At 39.7% G+C, this 16,732-nt stretch overlaps 1 protein-coding gene across 4 annotated transcripts in view; it reads left to right on the forward strand.

Annotated features, from left to right (window-relative positions):
* MAPK14 (mitogen-activated protein kinase 14) overlaps positions 1-16,732 on the forward strand; it is a 68,847-nt gene that overhangs the window by 35,453 nt on the left and 16,662 nt on the right. For all 4 annotated transcript variants that reach the window (XM_036248180.1, XM_036248181.1, XM_036248183.1 and 1 more), the window contains exons 4-8: positions 4,273-4,384; positions 5,618-5,647; positions 5,986-6,033; positions 7,389-7,503; positions 8,067-8,138. In XM_036248180.1, coding sequence (XP_036104073.1) covers positions 4,273-4,384; positions 5,618-5,647; positions 5,986-6,033; positions 7,389-7,503; positions 8,067-8,138 — 377 coding nt within the window. The remainder of the gene's footprint in view (positions 1-4,272; positions 4,385-5,617; positions 5,648-5,985; positions 6,034-7,388; positions 7,504-8,066; positions 8,139-16,732) is intronic.

A 16,732-nucleotide genomic window follows, 5' to 3' on the forward strand; every position in this document is an offset into this window, starting at 1 on the left:
CTGTTCTCTGTTTGGAGAGTCAGTGGTGGGTGCTTGCAAGAGTTCAGTAGAGAAGAGTATAGAGTATAGAGAGTTTGGACTATGATTTTCGTTCTGAAATTGCCTGACCAGCTTCTACATCAAGAAATGTAATGGAGGCCTCGTTCCATGTAGGTTCTTTCTTCTCTTTTATCCCACTTGTGTGTGGGAATTGGTACTAGAACTGCATGCTGATCCTTGAAGTGTTGGATTTCTGCACTGGGACAAGGGCTAGGCCTCACTTGTTGACAAAGCTGATGAATAGTGCTAATTCTCCAGTGCAAAGATCCTGTGGTGGAAGACTGCATGATGTATTGGAATTGCAGCAAGGTGGCCTGTGTGGCTGGAGTAAGGCTAGTGTGGAGCTGAGTGAGAGCAGGGGAGAGAAGTCGATGATGAAGTGAGAGTGATAACTGGGGACAGGGTACTGGATTATGTAGGTCTTATCTGCAGTTGAAGGGATTTTTGCCTTTTGATGAGAGGAGAGACATGAGAATAGACTGTGTAGTACGTCCCAAGGATCATTGAATGTATATATTTCAGAGGCTTGTGGTAACAAGTTGTCAGTCCCTGTGGTTATTTTAAATAGTTTCTTTAAATATAAAAATGTTTTGCCTTTTCATAATTGCTTTATCAGGCTGACAGTAGGAGAGGCATCAATCTGTAGATACGAGTTTTTTCCTACATAGGTTCTTTCTGACTGTATTATGCTTTAAAGGTGGTAGGACTCTGGCTGGTGTTAATCAGGGGTTAGAGCATCAGCCCCATGCTCAGTTTGATTCCTGGTTCAAGGGTACGTAGCTGGGTTGCAGGTTTGATCCCCACCCCACTCAGGGTGCATGTGGGAGGCAACCAATCGATGTCTCTCTCTGTCTCTCCCTCTTCCTCTCTCTCTCTCTTTCCTTCCCTTCCCTCCACTTTCTAAAAATCAATAGAAAAAATGTCCTCAGATAAGGATTAACAAAAAATAAAATAAATAAAAAATAAAGGTGGGAGGGTGGGAGTCTTGGCATTTGGGTGTTACCCAAAAAGTACTAAATGAAACTCTAGAATAAGGTGCTGTCTACAGTACTGAAAACTACTTATTGTAGACATTTGCCTTTTTGCTGGTACAGTACATTTTAGTTGTAAGTCATTTTAAGAAATGGTGGTTTTTTATAATTTGATTAAATTTAAAGGAGACCATTTTCACAAGAAAAGTGAAAAACAAGATTTGTATTAGCCCATGAAATCATCTTTTCTGCCTTTGGCCTAATAAAGTCCTATTCATTTAACTCCTTTTTAAAGATGGGAGAACTGAATGTAGATAGCTGTCCAAATGTCAAGTCAAACCTTCATTAATTTATTTGAGATATTATGAACACTGACTGTAATAGGCATGCCTTTACAAAAAATATAATTAAATTTGCTTTCTAGAGACAAATACTATAGAAACTATGTGGCTATCTACTAATGCTCCTTTTGGAATTTATCTAAAATGTACATATCTACATTTTCCTTCCACTCCCGTGTTCACTCCTTTTAAAAGTTGGCATGTCTTTCATAAGCATTCAGTAACTGCACGATGCTTGCTTTTGTCTACTGTTGCAAGATTTATTTTGGAAACCTTTCTGTAGGTGATGAGTTGGAATTTGACAATTGGTTGTCATGGATTAGTCTTTAAGCTTCATGGAAACAACATACAGTGATTTCGTTAGTTCCTGCAAGACACTTCTGCCAGGAATAATGCTTTTTATTTGATTTGATTGTAGCCCAGCAGCAATACTTGATAATTATTATTATATAGACTGATTGATCTTATGTTCTTACATAGTGTTTAGACTGTCTCACCCTCTGTCTGGAAATTTTAGTGATAAAATGGATGTGGTCTCTAATGGGGAGGGAGCTTGAGGGGAATTATACGGCGGTGGAATATTCTAACTAAAAATATGCTCTCTCTCAAGCTGTGCAGCAGTGATGTCCTGGCTGTATAGGATTCCTTGTCACTGGGACCCATTGAAACACAATAGTTATACTTGAAACAACCGTGGTTGCATTGGTAATACTGGTTAATACTTGTAAACTAGCACAGACATGTTAAGGGTTAAGATTTTTAGGTTTTATTTCAAGACAGATTAAGACAGATTCTAGGTAGAATCATCTAAAACAATGTTTCCATTGTTTGCCATTTCTCCTTAAAATTATTTTTAAAGGTCGTGAGAATAATCCTTTTACTACTCGATGTCATAAAATACAATTATTTGCAAAGCAGTCTAATAAGAGAGAAATTGGATTCTCTCTTCCTCAACCTGACACTTGCAATTTGTCATAATTGATATCATGGGTATGGCAGCCATCAGCCCAGCTTTTCTGGGGGGAGTTCTAATTTCAAAATATTAACCAGTCATTCAGATTTTTCTCATATTTATCAAATTATGTCAGTTTTGGGTTAAAAAAATACAGCGACTACTTATGATGGAATATATTCATTGTTGTTTTGCCAAGCTTTCTTTTTCATTAAAGGTTAAGTTTGATAGTAAATATTGAGAATTTATGAGAAAATTATCAGGAGATACTGTTTACCTGGTTATTGTGACATTTAGAAAATATATATTTTTTTTTATCCTCACCCGTGGACATTTTTTCTATTTTTTGTTCAGATAGAGTGTGGGAGGGAGAGAGAGAGAGAGAGAAACATCGACGTGAAAGGGACACATCGAGTGGCTGCCACCCGCACGACCAACCAGGGCCGGGGACAAACTGCAACCAAGGTACGTGCCCTTAGCGGGAACCGGACCCAGGTCTCTCAGGACCGCAGGCCGACGCTCTAACCGCTGAGCCAAACCGGCCAGGGCTAGGAAATATTTTTTTAAAAGATCATTCTCTTGACTTAAATTTTACATCAGCTGGAAGAATTTGGAGGCAGCATGTGCTTTGATTTAAGGTCACCGTCTCTGAGATCAAACAGTTTTGGATATAACCCCTGACATTACCAGTCTGTTTCCTCATCAGTGAAATGGGAATACTGATGGTCTCACCTCACTGGGTTGTCGAAAGAGTGCGTGAGACATGGGCACCGGATGAGCACCGCGTGCCTTTGGTTTTGCGACATTGAGCTTGGAACATCTCTAATAAGAACTACCTTTATGAAAACATTTCAGAAAGTCCAGTTTATCAGTTTATATTTAGAGTCTGTCATTTCCTCAAGGCAATATAAACATGCAAGTTTTAAAAATATGAAATGCTAGAAATCTTACCTGAAGGCCACATCTAAGCTAACTCCTTTTGATCTTAGTGAAATTGGGAACAGACCATAGCAGCCCAACAGGGAAATTAGGAAACAGAAAAACGCTCATTCCTCCTTGAGCAAGGAGATTAATAAATGTAGTGGTGTGTGTGTAGAGAGAGGTTGTACACATATTTATCCATACAATACTTTATAATAGATTTAAAGTTACTCACCTGGTTTCTTTTCCTCCAAATTTAATTTCTTTAAAAAAGAAACAAATGAAATGCATTCTTTAAAGCTGAACTAATGTACATTATTATCCAGCCTCGGGAATGGGTAATGATTCTTACGCAGTAGATAAAACCTAACCTAATTTTTAAAAATTCAGCCTCTTTAGTGGTGATGTGTTTTTGTGTTTCCATCCCTGTATGATACAGTAATGAGTGGGTAAAGCTTTGCGTCTAGAATATCTGTGGTGAACCTGTTTGACTTGAATGTAATCATCCCCTAGTCTTACCACGCAAAAGTAGGATTCGTTGCCAGCACCACACCTGTGAGGAGAAGTTCTGGAATGCACCTTGCTTACAGATAAAAGTGTTCCTCCATCCTTTAAAGTAAAGGCAGGAATGCTGTCAGCGAACAATATCCTTTTACCAGTCATTCCTGAAAAAGAAGAGTTATAATTTGAAAATGTAAAGATACCCTATTTTAGGACCTACAACTTGGAGGGTTTATATGAGGTGAAAAATGTAATGGTGGATTTTAAAGAAAATTGATACTAACAAATCATTCTAATATCCAGTTTTGTTTCCTTTGTTTTAAGAGAACCTAGGAAAAGATATGTCAGTTAGGAATGAGTATAAAGTTTTTAGAAAAGCAGATAGCAGGAGATGAAGTTAGAATAGTGGTATTGAAAATGAGCCCCTGTGAGTAGTTGCTAAGCTTTTATCTGTTACTGTGGTACTCACTAGATGGCCTTTTCTTAAAAAGATAAGATAAGAACTTCAGGTTTCTGGATTATTGTGTAACATTTCATTAATTTCTAGGTATCTGGTGACCCATCTCATGGGGGCAGATCTGAACAACATTGTGAAATGTCAGAAGCTTACGGATGACCACGTTCAGTTCCTTATCTACCAAATTCTCCGAGGTCTCAAGGTACAGACAATATAATATTAGTAATACTTTTGAGACATGAAATTCTCTCTCTACTTCTCTCTGTTCAGTTTAGGGCTTAAGGGGGGAAAAGCAAATAAAAAAAAAATTTCTTCTGGAAAATTTCAAACCCTTGCAAAATCACTAGTACAATCATAGTATAATGAACCCCTGTTTTACCCAATGACCACAATTACCAGCATATGGCCAGTCTTATTTCCCTTGTATTCCCCAAGCCCTGGATTATTGTAAGGCAAGTCTAGACATCATCTCATTCCACCCATAGATACTTCAGTGTGCATGTCAGAGAATGAAGGGCTCCTCATTATTACAACTAAACAGTAATAGTAATTTCTTGATATAATTTAATATCTGGTCAGAATCATGTTGAAACTTAAAAAATATCCCCAAGAAGGCTAATTTATTTGTGGGAGGGGCAAATAAACTGTGTTTAAAATTAAACCACTTTTACCCTGGCCAGTTTGGCTCGGCGGTTAGAGCGTCAGCCTGCGGTCCACAGAGACCTGGGTTCAGTTCCCGCTAAGGGCATGTACCTTGGCTGCATGTCCCCGGCTCTGGTTGGGTCATGCGGGTGGCAGCCACTCGATGTGTCCCTTTCACGTCGATGTTTCTCTTTCTCTCTTCCTCTCTCTCCCTCCCACTCTATATGAATAAAAAATGGAAAAATGTCCTGGGGTGAGGATAAAAAAAATTAAACTACTTTTGATATTTAGCAGCTTTTTAATTTTTAACTATTTTTTATTGTTTTTTTGTTTTGTTTTTTTCGGAGGGGCGGGAGAGAGAGAGAGAGAAACATCAGTGTGAGAGAGATACAATGAGTGGCTGCCTCCTGCACACTCCCTACTGGGGATTGAGCCCAAAACCCAGGCATGTGCCCTGACCAGGAATCGAACCAGGACCTCTCAGGCCATTGGATGACGCTCAGTCCACTGAGCCACACCCCTGGGCTAGCAGCTTTGAGTCCTCCTTGATTCCAGAGAACCAACGAAAAGTAGATTGTCTTTCATTCATACTTCAGCTCTGAGTAGAGTTGTTGGTATGGAAATCATAGTTATGATAAATGTATAAACTACTAATAATTACTTGTTCGGATTTCTGATCTCATTGATACTGGCAGTTCTCACTGACTCATGAAAATAACATCCAATAAATCCTGTAATGTAGTAGGAGCTTGGCAATGACTTTTTATTTAACTGACTTTTTTCCATTTCACAGTATATACATTCAGCCGACATAATTCACAGGGTATGTCTTACGTTTTTTATTAAATTATTTTGGGTAGCTGGGGGTATGTGTGGTGGCAGTGGGGGTAAGGTGGGGAGACTGTCATTTAGCCAAGATCCTAATCTAAGCTTATTTTAGCCATTGAAATATTGATTAATTACAACTTCAGGTTTAAACTGATTAAAGGAAGAAGATGTGTAATTTTTACCTATTTAGGCTAATTAGGACTAGATAGTGACTACAGAATGGAGAGTGTCTGTATATGGCCAGGGAAGTCTTAACGTTTATGTTCGGATCTCAGGAGAGAATTTACCATGCGTCACAAAGCTGATCCCGTCCTCTCTGTCCTTGCTTCCTAGGACCTGAAACCTAGTAATCTAGCTGTGAATGAAGACTGTGAGCTGAAGGTAAGGTGAAGAGACCCTGGGAAGTATTTGCTCCACCTTGTAATTACATGTTTGATGAACCAGGCAAATTTATGTTGGGAATGTTGTGTAAGCTATGACTTTGTATCTGAAAAGTCGTATTGCCTTAGGGATTATCAAACTTTGACATTTAAACCATAGACTTAGTAAGCTTAAGTTTTAAGTGACATTACAGGGGTCATCAGGTAGTTGTCCTGTTTTCATTCTAAAAAAACCTTATATTTGAAATTTAATTTATTAGTTATAATAAAAGATAATTATAGTCTGAATATCAAGTAAGCAATCCTAAAGAGATAATTATTAAATAGAAAAAAAATGGCAGAAACCTGTTCTTCAAAATAATTCAAATAAGAGATAAAAAAAATTGTCTATAAAGAACAAGCAGCTCTGGAAATTGTTTTATTTTGTTTCTTTTTTTTAAATAATTTTTTAATTTTTTAATTATAGTTGACATACAATATTATATTAGTTTCAAGTTTCAATTTTTACTCATTGTTTTTGAAACAATTTGCATATAAGAACATGCATCTTTTTTTTTTTTTGCATTTATCTTGAGATAGAGTGGGAGGGAGGGAGAGAGAGAGAGAAACATCAATGTGAGAGAGACACATCGAGTGGTTGCCACCCACACAACCCCAGCTGGGGCCAAGGACAAACTGCAACCGAGGCATGTGCTCTTAGCGGGAACTGAACCCGGGTCTCTCTGGTCCACAGGCCGATGCTCTAACTGCTGAGCCAAATCGGCCAGGGCAGAATGTGCATCATTTTAAGTGTACTTTTGACAAATGTATGTATCCATGTAACCACCAACTCAACTGTGATGAACATTTCCATTACCTCGGGAAGTTCCCTGTACCCCTTCCTAGGCAGTCCCTCTAATCGTGAATTTATCCTTTCTGGAATCATACTGTGTGTGTGTGTCTCTGACTTTTGCTTAGTATAGTATTTTTAGATTCATCTGTATTGGGGGTTTCGATAGTTCATTCCTTTTTTACTGCTGAGTGGTATCCATTTTATGAATATACCACAATTGTTCCGCCCATCTGGTGGTGGACATTAGCTTCAGTTCCTATCTGGGGCTGTGCAAAGCTGCTGTGAACATTCGGGTGTGAGCCTTTGAGTGGACATTCCTTTTCATTGCTCTTGGGTAAATACCTAGGAGTGGCATTCTTGTTTTGCTTTTTGTAATTTCATTTTTCAAAGTACTTGCTATGTTTACCATGCATTCTGAGCATAGGCTGGGAAGTATGTTTGTGGAAGTGCTATATCTCCCTTTTTATGAGGCACTAGGATTTTTTCCACCTGCTTCAGCACCTGATTTCTCTTGTTTCCCTTAGATCTTGGATTTTGGACTGGCTCGACATACAGATGATGAAATGACAGGCTATGTGGCCACTCGGTGGTACAGGGCTCCTGAGATCATGCTGAACTGGATGCATTACAACCAGACAGGTATTGCTTACGTTGGCTGGGAGGGCCTGTTAATGCCATCCTGGGTGTATTTGGGATTCTCAGCAGTAGGATGGTAGGAATAGGAGGAAACATCTTTTCCTCCTTCAGTGATCCTTTTAAAAGTCCACAGATAGGAAATATTTCAATTACTCGGATAAAGTGAAGTTTTAATGCACAGGTGTCAAACTTTGAGATTTTGCAATTTGATTTATTTAGATTTTTAACTTGTTCTCTGAGTATTTCTACCTGAAGACAATGGTTTATAATCTTAACCTCTCAATATTAGTTGGGAGAATCCACCATGTCTACCAGGAAGACACTTACACCCCTTTGTGCACAGCTTCTTTCTTGCCTTAATGATGTTTGGACTTACCTACCTATGAAGCCCGTTAGTGGGGCGAAGGTCGTAGTAAGCTTACTTACTTCTGTAGAAAGGAGTATGATTGTTTAACCTCAGGTGTCTTAAATATTAGTTCAGATGTTTCACCCCTAGTTATAGTGTCATTGATGGCCAAGTATGATCACAGTGACAATGTCTGCACTTTTCTTTTTAACTTTGCCAGTTGATATTTGGTCGGTGGGATGCATAATGGCCGAGCTGCTGACTGGAAGAACATTGTTTCCTGGTACAGACCGTATCCTTTGAAAGTTTTGGAATCTTGTTTTTTAACTGTACCCCAGTGTCTGGAAGTATATGACTTCACCTGTCTCTAGGGAAGCTTCCCGTGCTTTTGTAATCCTCATGTGCGTGACGGGTCTGCCCTCTTGCTGAGCATCTTGCCTTGGCAAGAAGGAGGCTTCGGTTTACTTCTGTGAGTTGGAAAAATTCCTCATCAGCTGGAAAACCCTTTAAAACTTTCACATGTCATCTTTTTGCAATGAGTTTAAGATATTAATATTCTGCAACCTGAGTGTATTCATGAGAAGCTCTAGCTCTCGATGACTGGTTTAGTCTGCTTGTACAAACACATCATGAGCACAAATACCCAGATTATAAATCAGGAGGGCCTCTTTTTATGGTCAGTTTACATTTTTAAAGGCTCTCTGTAGTCTCTGTAGTGATCTACTGGCTTGTTATGTCTGTTTAACAACAAATAATAAAAGCAAGAAGTAGTAAGGTCACCCTGTCATGTGCCTTTTTTTTTTTTTTTTTTAGCACACCTTAATTTTTATCCCAGATTGTAGCCAACCTAAATTTACTTCCAGATTAATTGTCTAGTTTGTGGTTTATTGTGGCCCCTTTATTTTGCCCCTTTCCTATCCGCTGCATGCCTATTTCACAGCTTAGTAATAATACTCTCCAAATGTGCTTTGTGGGAACTCCCATCGGTTTCACGTGGTGCAGATGTTTAGGTGAGAAAGAATGTGAAGTAATATAGGGATAGGTTTGAGGATTTTTATAAAGCTCATTCGACTAGCCTTTGGTGGGTTGGGCGGGCCTGCAGAGGGGCAGTGGTTACAGGTGCTGTCACACTTAGAGACCTAGAGCAGTTTGGGCCCCTGCCTGCAGCGAACTTTGATTTATAAACCAGAATGTCAGCTACTTGTTTACCGTTTGGGATCTGCTTCTATGGTGGCTCCTGTTTCTGTTATCTATCCACATAGTCTGTCTTCGTCCAGAGAGAGTGAACTTTCCTAATGAACTGAGGGCCTCTTCCCTCGGAAAGCTGTTTCTTGTCCTCTGAATATTTATGACTGGGTTGATGGAGCTGTCTTCCTACATTTAGCTCACCTTGTTGCTCCTGTCTCCAGGTTTGAAGTTAAATACCTGTGTTTCTCCTTTGTCTTTTGCTTCATTCACCTTATATCTGTTTCTGAGAAATTTGGTGTACACATTACAGTCCAGGCTTAGAGAACTGGGGAAAATTTGTATTTGTCCTTTTCCTCAGGTGCATGTCTCAGAGTCCCGTCTGTAGTCTGTCCTCCCGAGCACAACGCAGTCCTCTGCCCACCTCTCCTCTTCCTCCTGTGTGTCTCCGTCTACCTCCAGGTGGTCTGACACGCACACCTGCACAGACACAAGGTGGAGGGGGCGCTGCTGTGGAACCAGACTTCTGGGTTTAGGTCCGACCGCTCTCTCACTCCCAGCCGCGTGGCTCTGAGCGCGTTTCCTGATCGCTGTCTCTCGCTTTCCTGAACTATAAAATGCTGTTAGTAGTACAGACCTCACAAGGTGATGTGAGAATTCGGTGAGATAATATCTGGCAAGTGCATAGAACGGAACCTGCCAGGAAATGTTAGCCATTCTTCATTAACGATCCTGGGAAACAGTTTCTCCCTTCATCTTTGCACTCTGTTGTTTACCCATGAATCATTAAAGCATGACTTGGCTGTATTTAAATGTGTGACAGGTAGTAAAGGATGGAGCTTGGCAGGCTCCTGGTAGAAAGGTTTCAAAGCAGTTGTGCCCTGTGGGCCCACCTCAGAGACAGCTAATCCCTGATGGCTCCATCCTTTTCGAGGCTATCTTGCAGCCTGAGACCTCTTCCCTTTTATGCATACTTCCTCCCCTTCTGTGAGGTGTAGATAGAAAACCTAGCATTGAAACTTTTTACTAGGTGATTCTTTTTTTTTTTTAAATATGTTTTTATTGATTTTTTTAAGAGAGAGAGAAAAACATTGATGTGAGAGAGAAACATCAGTCAGCTGTCTCCTGCACGCCTCCTACTAGGGATTGAGCCCAAAACCCCGGGCTTGTGCCCTGACCGGGAAGCAAACTGGGACCTCTCAGTACGTGGGACCATGCTCAATCCACTAAGCCACACTGGCCGGGTTAGGTAATTCTTTTTTTTTTTTAGTATCTTTTCTTTATTGATTTTTGGAGAGAGAGATAAAAACCTTTGGAGAATGTGCTGGCCCCTCTCACTCTTCTTCCTCTGCTGCTACTGCCTGTGAGGACTTCCAAGTGTGGCTGATGCCGGGGTACCCTCTAGAGCATGCTCTTTTGAGTGCACTTTTCCTCATTTACTAATCAGCTTGCATTTGGAGCTTGTGGTTTCAGCTTCTAGATGAGAACTACGTCATAGACCTTTCTGTGGTGTAAATGTTTGTACCTTTGCTGTCCACTGTGGTGATTGGTAGCCACTAGCCATGTGTCGCCAGTGAACACTTAAACTGGCTGGTGAAACTTAGCAACAGAATTTAAAATATGTTCATGGTAAAATGTATTAACATAAAATTTACTATTTTAACATTTTTGTGGTAAAAATAAGCATGACATAAAATTTACCATTATAGCCATTTTTAAGTATATAATGCAGTGGTACAAATTATGTTCACAAAGTTGTGCAACATCACCACTATTTCCAAAACATTTCATCACCGCAAACAGAAACTCTGTACCCGTTCTTCCTCCCACAGCCTTTGGTTACCTCTCTCCTTGCTTTCCTTCTCTATGAATTTGCTTATTCTTGATATTTTATATAAGTGGAATTACACTCTGTTTGTCCTTTTGTGTCTGGATTATTTCACTTAGCATGTTTTCCGTGTTGTAGCCTGTATCAGAAATCTGTCCCTCTTTATGGCTGAATACTATTCCATTATATGTATAGACCATATTTTTAATCCATTCATAGACACGGGTTGTTTCCAGCTTTTTGGCTATTGTGAATAGTGCTACAGTGAACATTGGCAGGCAAGTATCTGTTTGAATCCCCACTTCCAAGTGTTTTGGGTATATACCTAGGAATAGAATTGTTGAGTTATACGGTAATTCTGTGTTTAGCTTTCTTAGGAGCTGCTAAACTATTTTCCACAGCAGCTGCACTATTTTACTTGCCCACCAGTGAAACGTGAACAATTTCTCCACATCTTATCTCTACCAATACTTTTCTTCTTTTTCCTTTTCTCTCTCTCTTTCTACCTCTCCCTATCCGTCCCTCCCATCCTACTATAGTCACCCCAGTAGGTGTGAAGTGGTATCTCTATGTGGTTTTGATTTGCATTTCCCTAATGACTAATAATGTTGAGTATTTTCTCCTGCGTTTACTGGTCGTGTGTGTGTGTGTGTGTGTGTGTGTGTGTGTGTGTATCTTTTTTGAGCAATATATATCAAGTCTTTTACCCATCTTTTAATTGGGTCATCTTTTTGTTGTTGAGTTTTAGGAGTTCTTTGTGTATTCTGGATATTAAACCTTCATTAGCTATATGATTTGCAAATATTTTCTCCCATTCTGTGGACTGTCTATTCACTTTCTTTTTGCAAAATCCTCACCCAAGGATCTGTTTATTGATTTTTAGAGAGGGTTGGTTAGAGAAACATTGATGTGAGAGAGATACAGATCAGTTGCCTTCCATATGGGCCCTGTGACCAGGGATCAAACCCTCAACCTTTTGGTGCATAGGATGACACTCCAACCAACTGAGCCACCCGTCCAGGGCTATTCACTTTCTTGATGTTGTCCTTTGATACACAGAAGCTTTAATTTTAATGAGGTTTCGATTTATCTGTGTTTTCTTTTGTTGCTCCTGCTTTTGCTGTCATCTCAGAATGTATTACCAAATTTAATGTCGTGAAGATTTACTATTTTCTACTAAGAATTTTATGGGTTTATCTGTTAGGTCTTTTATCCGTTTTGAGTTAATTTTTTATATGATGTGAGGTTAGGGGTCCAGTTTTATCTTTTGCATGTGGAAATTCAGTTGTTCCTAGGACTGTCTGTTGAAGAGACTGTCTTTCCTCCATTCGATAGGCTTGGCACTCCTGTGAGTGATCAGTTCTATGCTATTGGTCTACATATTCGTCCTGATAGCAGTGCCACACTGTTTTGATTACTGTAGTTTTATGGTAAGTTTTGAAATCAGGAAGTATGACTCATTCACCCTTGTTCTCATTTTCAATTTTTTTTTTCTTTTTGGGCTTTTTGAGGATATGTTTTTCCATTTCTGCAAAAAAGGTGTTAGAATTTTGAAAGCAATTGCATTGAATTTTTTTTATCACTTTGGGTAATATTAACATCTCAGTAACATTAAGTATTCTTATCCAGGAACAGGTGAGGTCTTTCCATTTATTTAGGTCTTCTCTCATTTCTTTCAGGGATGTTTTATAATTTTCAGTGGAAAAGTCTCTCAAACTCCTGGGTTAAATTTATTCTTAGGTATTTTACTCTTTTAGATGCTATTGTACATGGAATGTTTTCCTTATTCCCTTTTTGCTTTGTTCATTCTTGCTGTGTAGAAATACAGCTGGTTTTTGTTTGTTACTCTTGTGCTCTGCAACTTTGCTCGGTCTGTTTGTTAGCTCTGGTAGTTTTCTTGTGGATGCTTTGGTTTCTTCTGTATATAAGATCATGTCATCTGTGAAGAGATAGTTTTACTTTTTCAATTTCATTTTAGATGCTTTTTGTCCTCTCATCTAATTGCTCTGCTAGAACTTCCAAATATAGTGTTGAATAGCAGTAGTGAAAGTGGTCATCCTTGTTCTCTTCTTATCTTAGAGGGAAAACTTGTAGTCTTTCACTGCTAAGTATGATTTTAACTGCATTTTTCACGAATGCTTTTTATCATGTCAAGGAAGCTCTCTTCTAGTCATAGTTTTGTTTTATTTTGAATCCTCACCCGAGGATATGTTTTATTGATTTTAGAGAGAGGGGAAGAGAGAGACAGAGAGAGAGAGACAGAGAGAGAGAGACATCAGTTGCTTCCCATATGTGCCCTGACTGGGAATTGAACCCACCACCTTTTGGTGCATGGGATGATGCTTCAACCAACTGAGCCACATTGGCCAAAGTTATTCATAATTTTACGAGTATTTTTTTAATCTGATCTGTATTTCAAATTTCATTAGACTATAGATTACATTTAAATTTAATCTCATGATAATATTGATATTGTATTGAACTATGCAGTTTTAGATCTCTGCAAGTCTGCCTTTTCATTGTTTTGTGATTTGTGTTTTTCTTTTTTCTTTTGTAAAATATTTTTTCTGTATTGATTCTAGAGAGAGGAAAGGAAAGGGTGAGAGAGATAGAAACATCGATGAGAGACAACATCGATTGGCTGCCTCCTGCAAGTCCCTCACTGAGGGGTTGGGCCCACAACCTGGGCATGTGCCCTGACCAGGAATCAAACCTGCGACCTCTTGGTGCATGGGTCAACACTCAACCACTGAGCCACACAGGCCGGGTGATTTGTGTTTTTCTTGAGAGAATCCTGTGGTACTAGTTGTTAATAATCCCTGGCGTTCCCCTAAAGGTATAAGAAATACTAATTTTTGTCTTAAAGCTATATCGTCAGGTCAGAAATTATTCTCATTTGTGACTTGGCAGAACCCTTCCAACTAGCTCAAAATAGAATTGTAATTTTTTTTTAAGCACAAAGCCCTTCCTTACAAGTGTAGTTGCCTGGGTACATCAAGTGCACACAGCCTACACAAGTTTTACACTAGAAGAGAGTGAGGACCCAGAATGTCTCTGAAGGACAGTACTAACTTACCGTGAAAACCCTGGTGCTGAAAAGAGTAAGCCGGTTAGAAAATGTGAGGACGAACACTGCACAGCTGCAGCCTAAGGAAGAGAGAAAAGGAGTTTGGTAGCCGTTACATCACATACTGTGTTCTCTTCCAGAGGGCACAGCCCAGGTTTACTGTTGTTTTCCTATGTTAGGTAATCAAATGAACTTCCTCCATGTGTAAAACTTTTGCTCCTTCCTGTATTTTAATAGAAATGGTACTCAAGACCTTAACTGGAGGATAATGGGGCTGCTGAGTTGTACTCCACTGGCCTTGCTGCCCTGCTCCCTGCGAACTTTCCTGTGTATTAAATGTACTCCTTTAATTCACTCCACTCATTTTATCTCTTTTTTCCAACATTTTGTGAAATACTTCAGACATAAAAAAGACAAAGAATAATAAGTGAACACCAATGTTCATCTGACCCAGATTATGAGATGAAACACCAGTGGAGCTGAAACTTCCGGTATACCCTTTGTGTCACATCTGCCCCTCACTTCCAGACGTCGGCTTCAAACATTCTCTCATTTTTAAAAAGCAGTTGCACTTTAGACACTAAGAGCCAAGGGCTCTAAGAAGAAGAAAAGAATTTTATTAGATTTTTATTTGCCTTTCCTTCTCTAATTTAAGAATATATTTTTCTAAAAAAAAAAAAAGGCTAGAATTCTCAGGTTTGCTCATAGATGGGGAGTACCCTAAGCAATCTTCTCTGTGTGACAGTGACACGACTATTTTGATGACCAAGAAGAGAAGCAAGTAGGCTAAGGCTCATTCTGGTCTCTCCTTTCTGTCACCAGGAGGATGTCCCACCCTCCAAAGAAAAACGTTCTGGCTTTGTCCCATATAAATTTTTTTTAATGGAAAACTGCTGCTCACAAGCAGTAGTGGTCACAGGTAGGCCCTACAACTGGTCCTTTTAATCATCATCAACTCTTCAACCTGTGGAGGGTTCTAGAACATGCCTAGAACACTTTGAAGTGACTAGAACATCCCTCTTACTTTCCCTCTAGTTCCTCCATTACCATTAGGCTTTCTCCTCACCTATGCATTCTAGCTTCCTTTTACTTTTGTTACAAAGGACCTAGTCAAAGAGGAGTTGTAGACCGAGGTCATCATTGTAGGAAGTATCAGGATATTTATGATTTAAATTCTGACATTGTGATCATCATTAAAACATATTTTTAACTAACAGTAAAAACACCATCTGGGGGTGGGGGGAGAGTTGAACTTATTAAGAAGGATGGCTTGCTGTGGAAATAACTAATTGTCATAATGTGGTAAATTTTGCTTTGCTTTGCTTATATAGCTGCTTGAAGCTCCTTCTGGCCTTAACTGCCTGGACACATAGTAGTGGCCTTACAGCGGCTGGTGCTGCTGGAAGACTGGCCTGTGTTTCCGTGGATTTGCCAGCTCTTGGAGAACCTGTGGTGATGTCTTCTGAGGTTTGCATGCTTCGACTTCCTTTCATGCAAGTGCTTTTAGCTACTAAGATTTGTATTTGGCTCTGTGTGTTTACTAATCTCCTAAGTGTTGGCTGTCATGCTGTACCAACTGTCTTTGTGCTCCTCACACTCATGGCACAGTATTTGTATCGCTTTGTGGTGTAAACACTTCAGATGGAGTGTTCCAGAACTTGTTAGGCCCCACATTAAAAGAGGCGATTTTTCTTGACTACTTTTTTGTGTATATACTTTCCAGAGTCTGGTTCTTCTAGATTTTGAGGGCAAGGCAGAGGGGTGGAACTGTTGAAAAGCATTTTATAGAAAGTTTTTTCAAGTCAATCAGTATTTACTGAGCTACTCTGTGGCAGGTACTGGGGGTGAGATGGTACCTGTCCCCCAAACCAGATGATCACACTCAGTGGAGGTGAGTTACAGGAATTACTTGAATACATTTCCACTCTCTGATTATAAAAGAAGACAGAGTGATTAAAAATACTATCATAGAGGTATAAATAAGTTATTGAGAAGAAGCAGAGATGTCATTTGAGCAGGACTTTGAAGAGTAGATAAGAAGTCGGAAGCTTAGAAGTGCCTGGGACATTTGTCGTGGATTGAAGCACTGAGTGCGCCAGGAATCGTGTCTGAGGCGGCAGAGGAGACGCCTGATGCCGAGTTGGGGAGGGCGAGTTGGGGAGGGCCGTGTAGGAGGCCGAGGAGCTGGGGAGAGACACGGCCCGCCCCGCTGCAGCGAGCTGCTGTCACGGGGCAGTGGTCTCCTGCCCCAGTGAGCGGGGGAAGCGAGGGCAGTTGAGCTCCATCCAGAGGCTCCGTCCTCCTTGGGAAGCATGAAAGCGGACTCTCGTTTTCAGTGATCCGAAGTCTCCTAAACAGAACAGCCAGGCTCAGCATTACTTCCAGAGGTTAGTTCTGGCGAATTTATCAGAAAACTACCTGAGAGCTGAGAGAGTTTTTTCATATGCAATGTACTTTATTTATCTTGTGGGATAGCGGCCTAGTTAAATTTACTTCTGCAGAGTGAGCAGACTAAATGTTTGTAAACTGAATTATTTTACACAAGCAAAAAGGAGTCTGTATTAAATTCTGTTTTAATATAGCTAATTTGATTATTTTAGAGCAAGACGGTAACCCTCTTCCTCTGCTCTGTCCCCATTAATGTATGCTTTAATTCTTTTTCTCATCAACACCTTCAATTAAGAAATAAGTATTGAACTTTTCACCTCCAGAACACATTGGTTTTTGCCATTTACAGATGACAAAATTCTCTGTTCTTCAGAAATAACTTGTGTGAGTGAACTTATTTATGATTTCTGGAACACAA

Source organism: Molossus molossus, unplaced genomic scaffold (assembly GCF_014108415.1).
Source record: "Molossus molossus isolate mMolMol1 unplaced genomic scaffold, mMolMol1.p scaffold_m16_p_8, whole genome shotgun sequence".
Taxonomy (NCBI): Eukaryota; Metazoa; Chordata; class Mammalia; order Chiroptera; family Molossidae; genus Molossus; species Molossus molossus.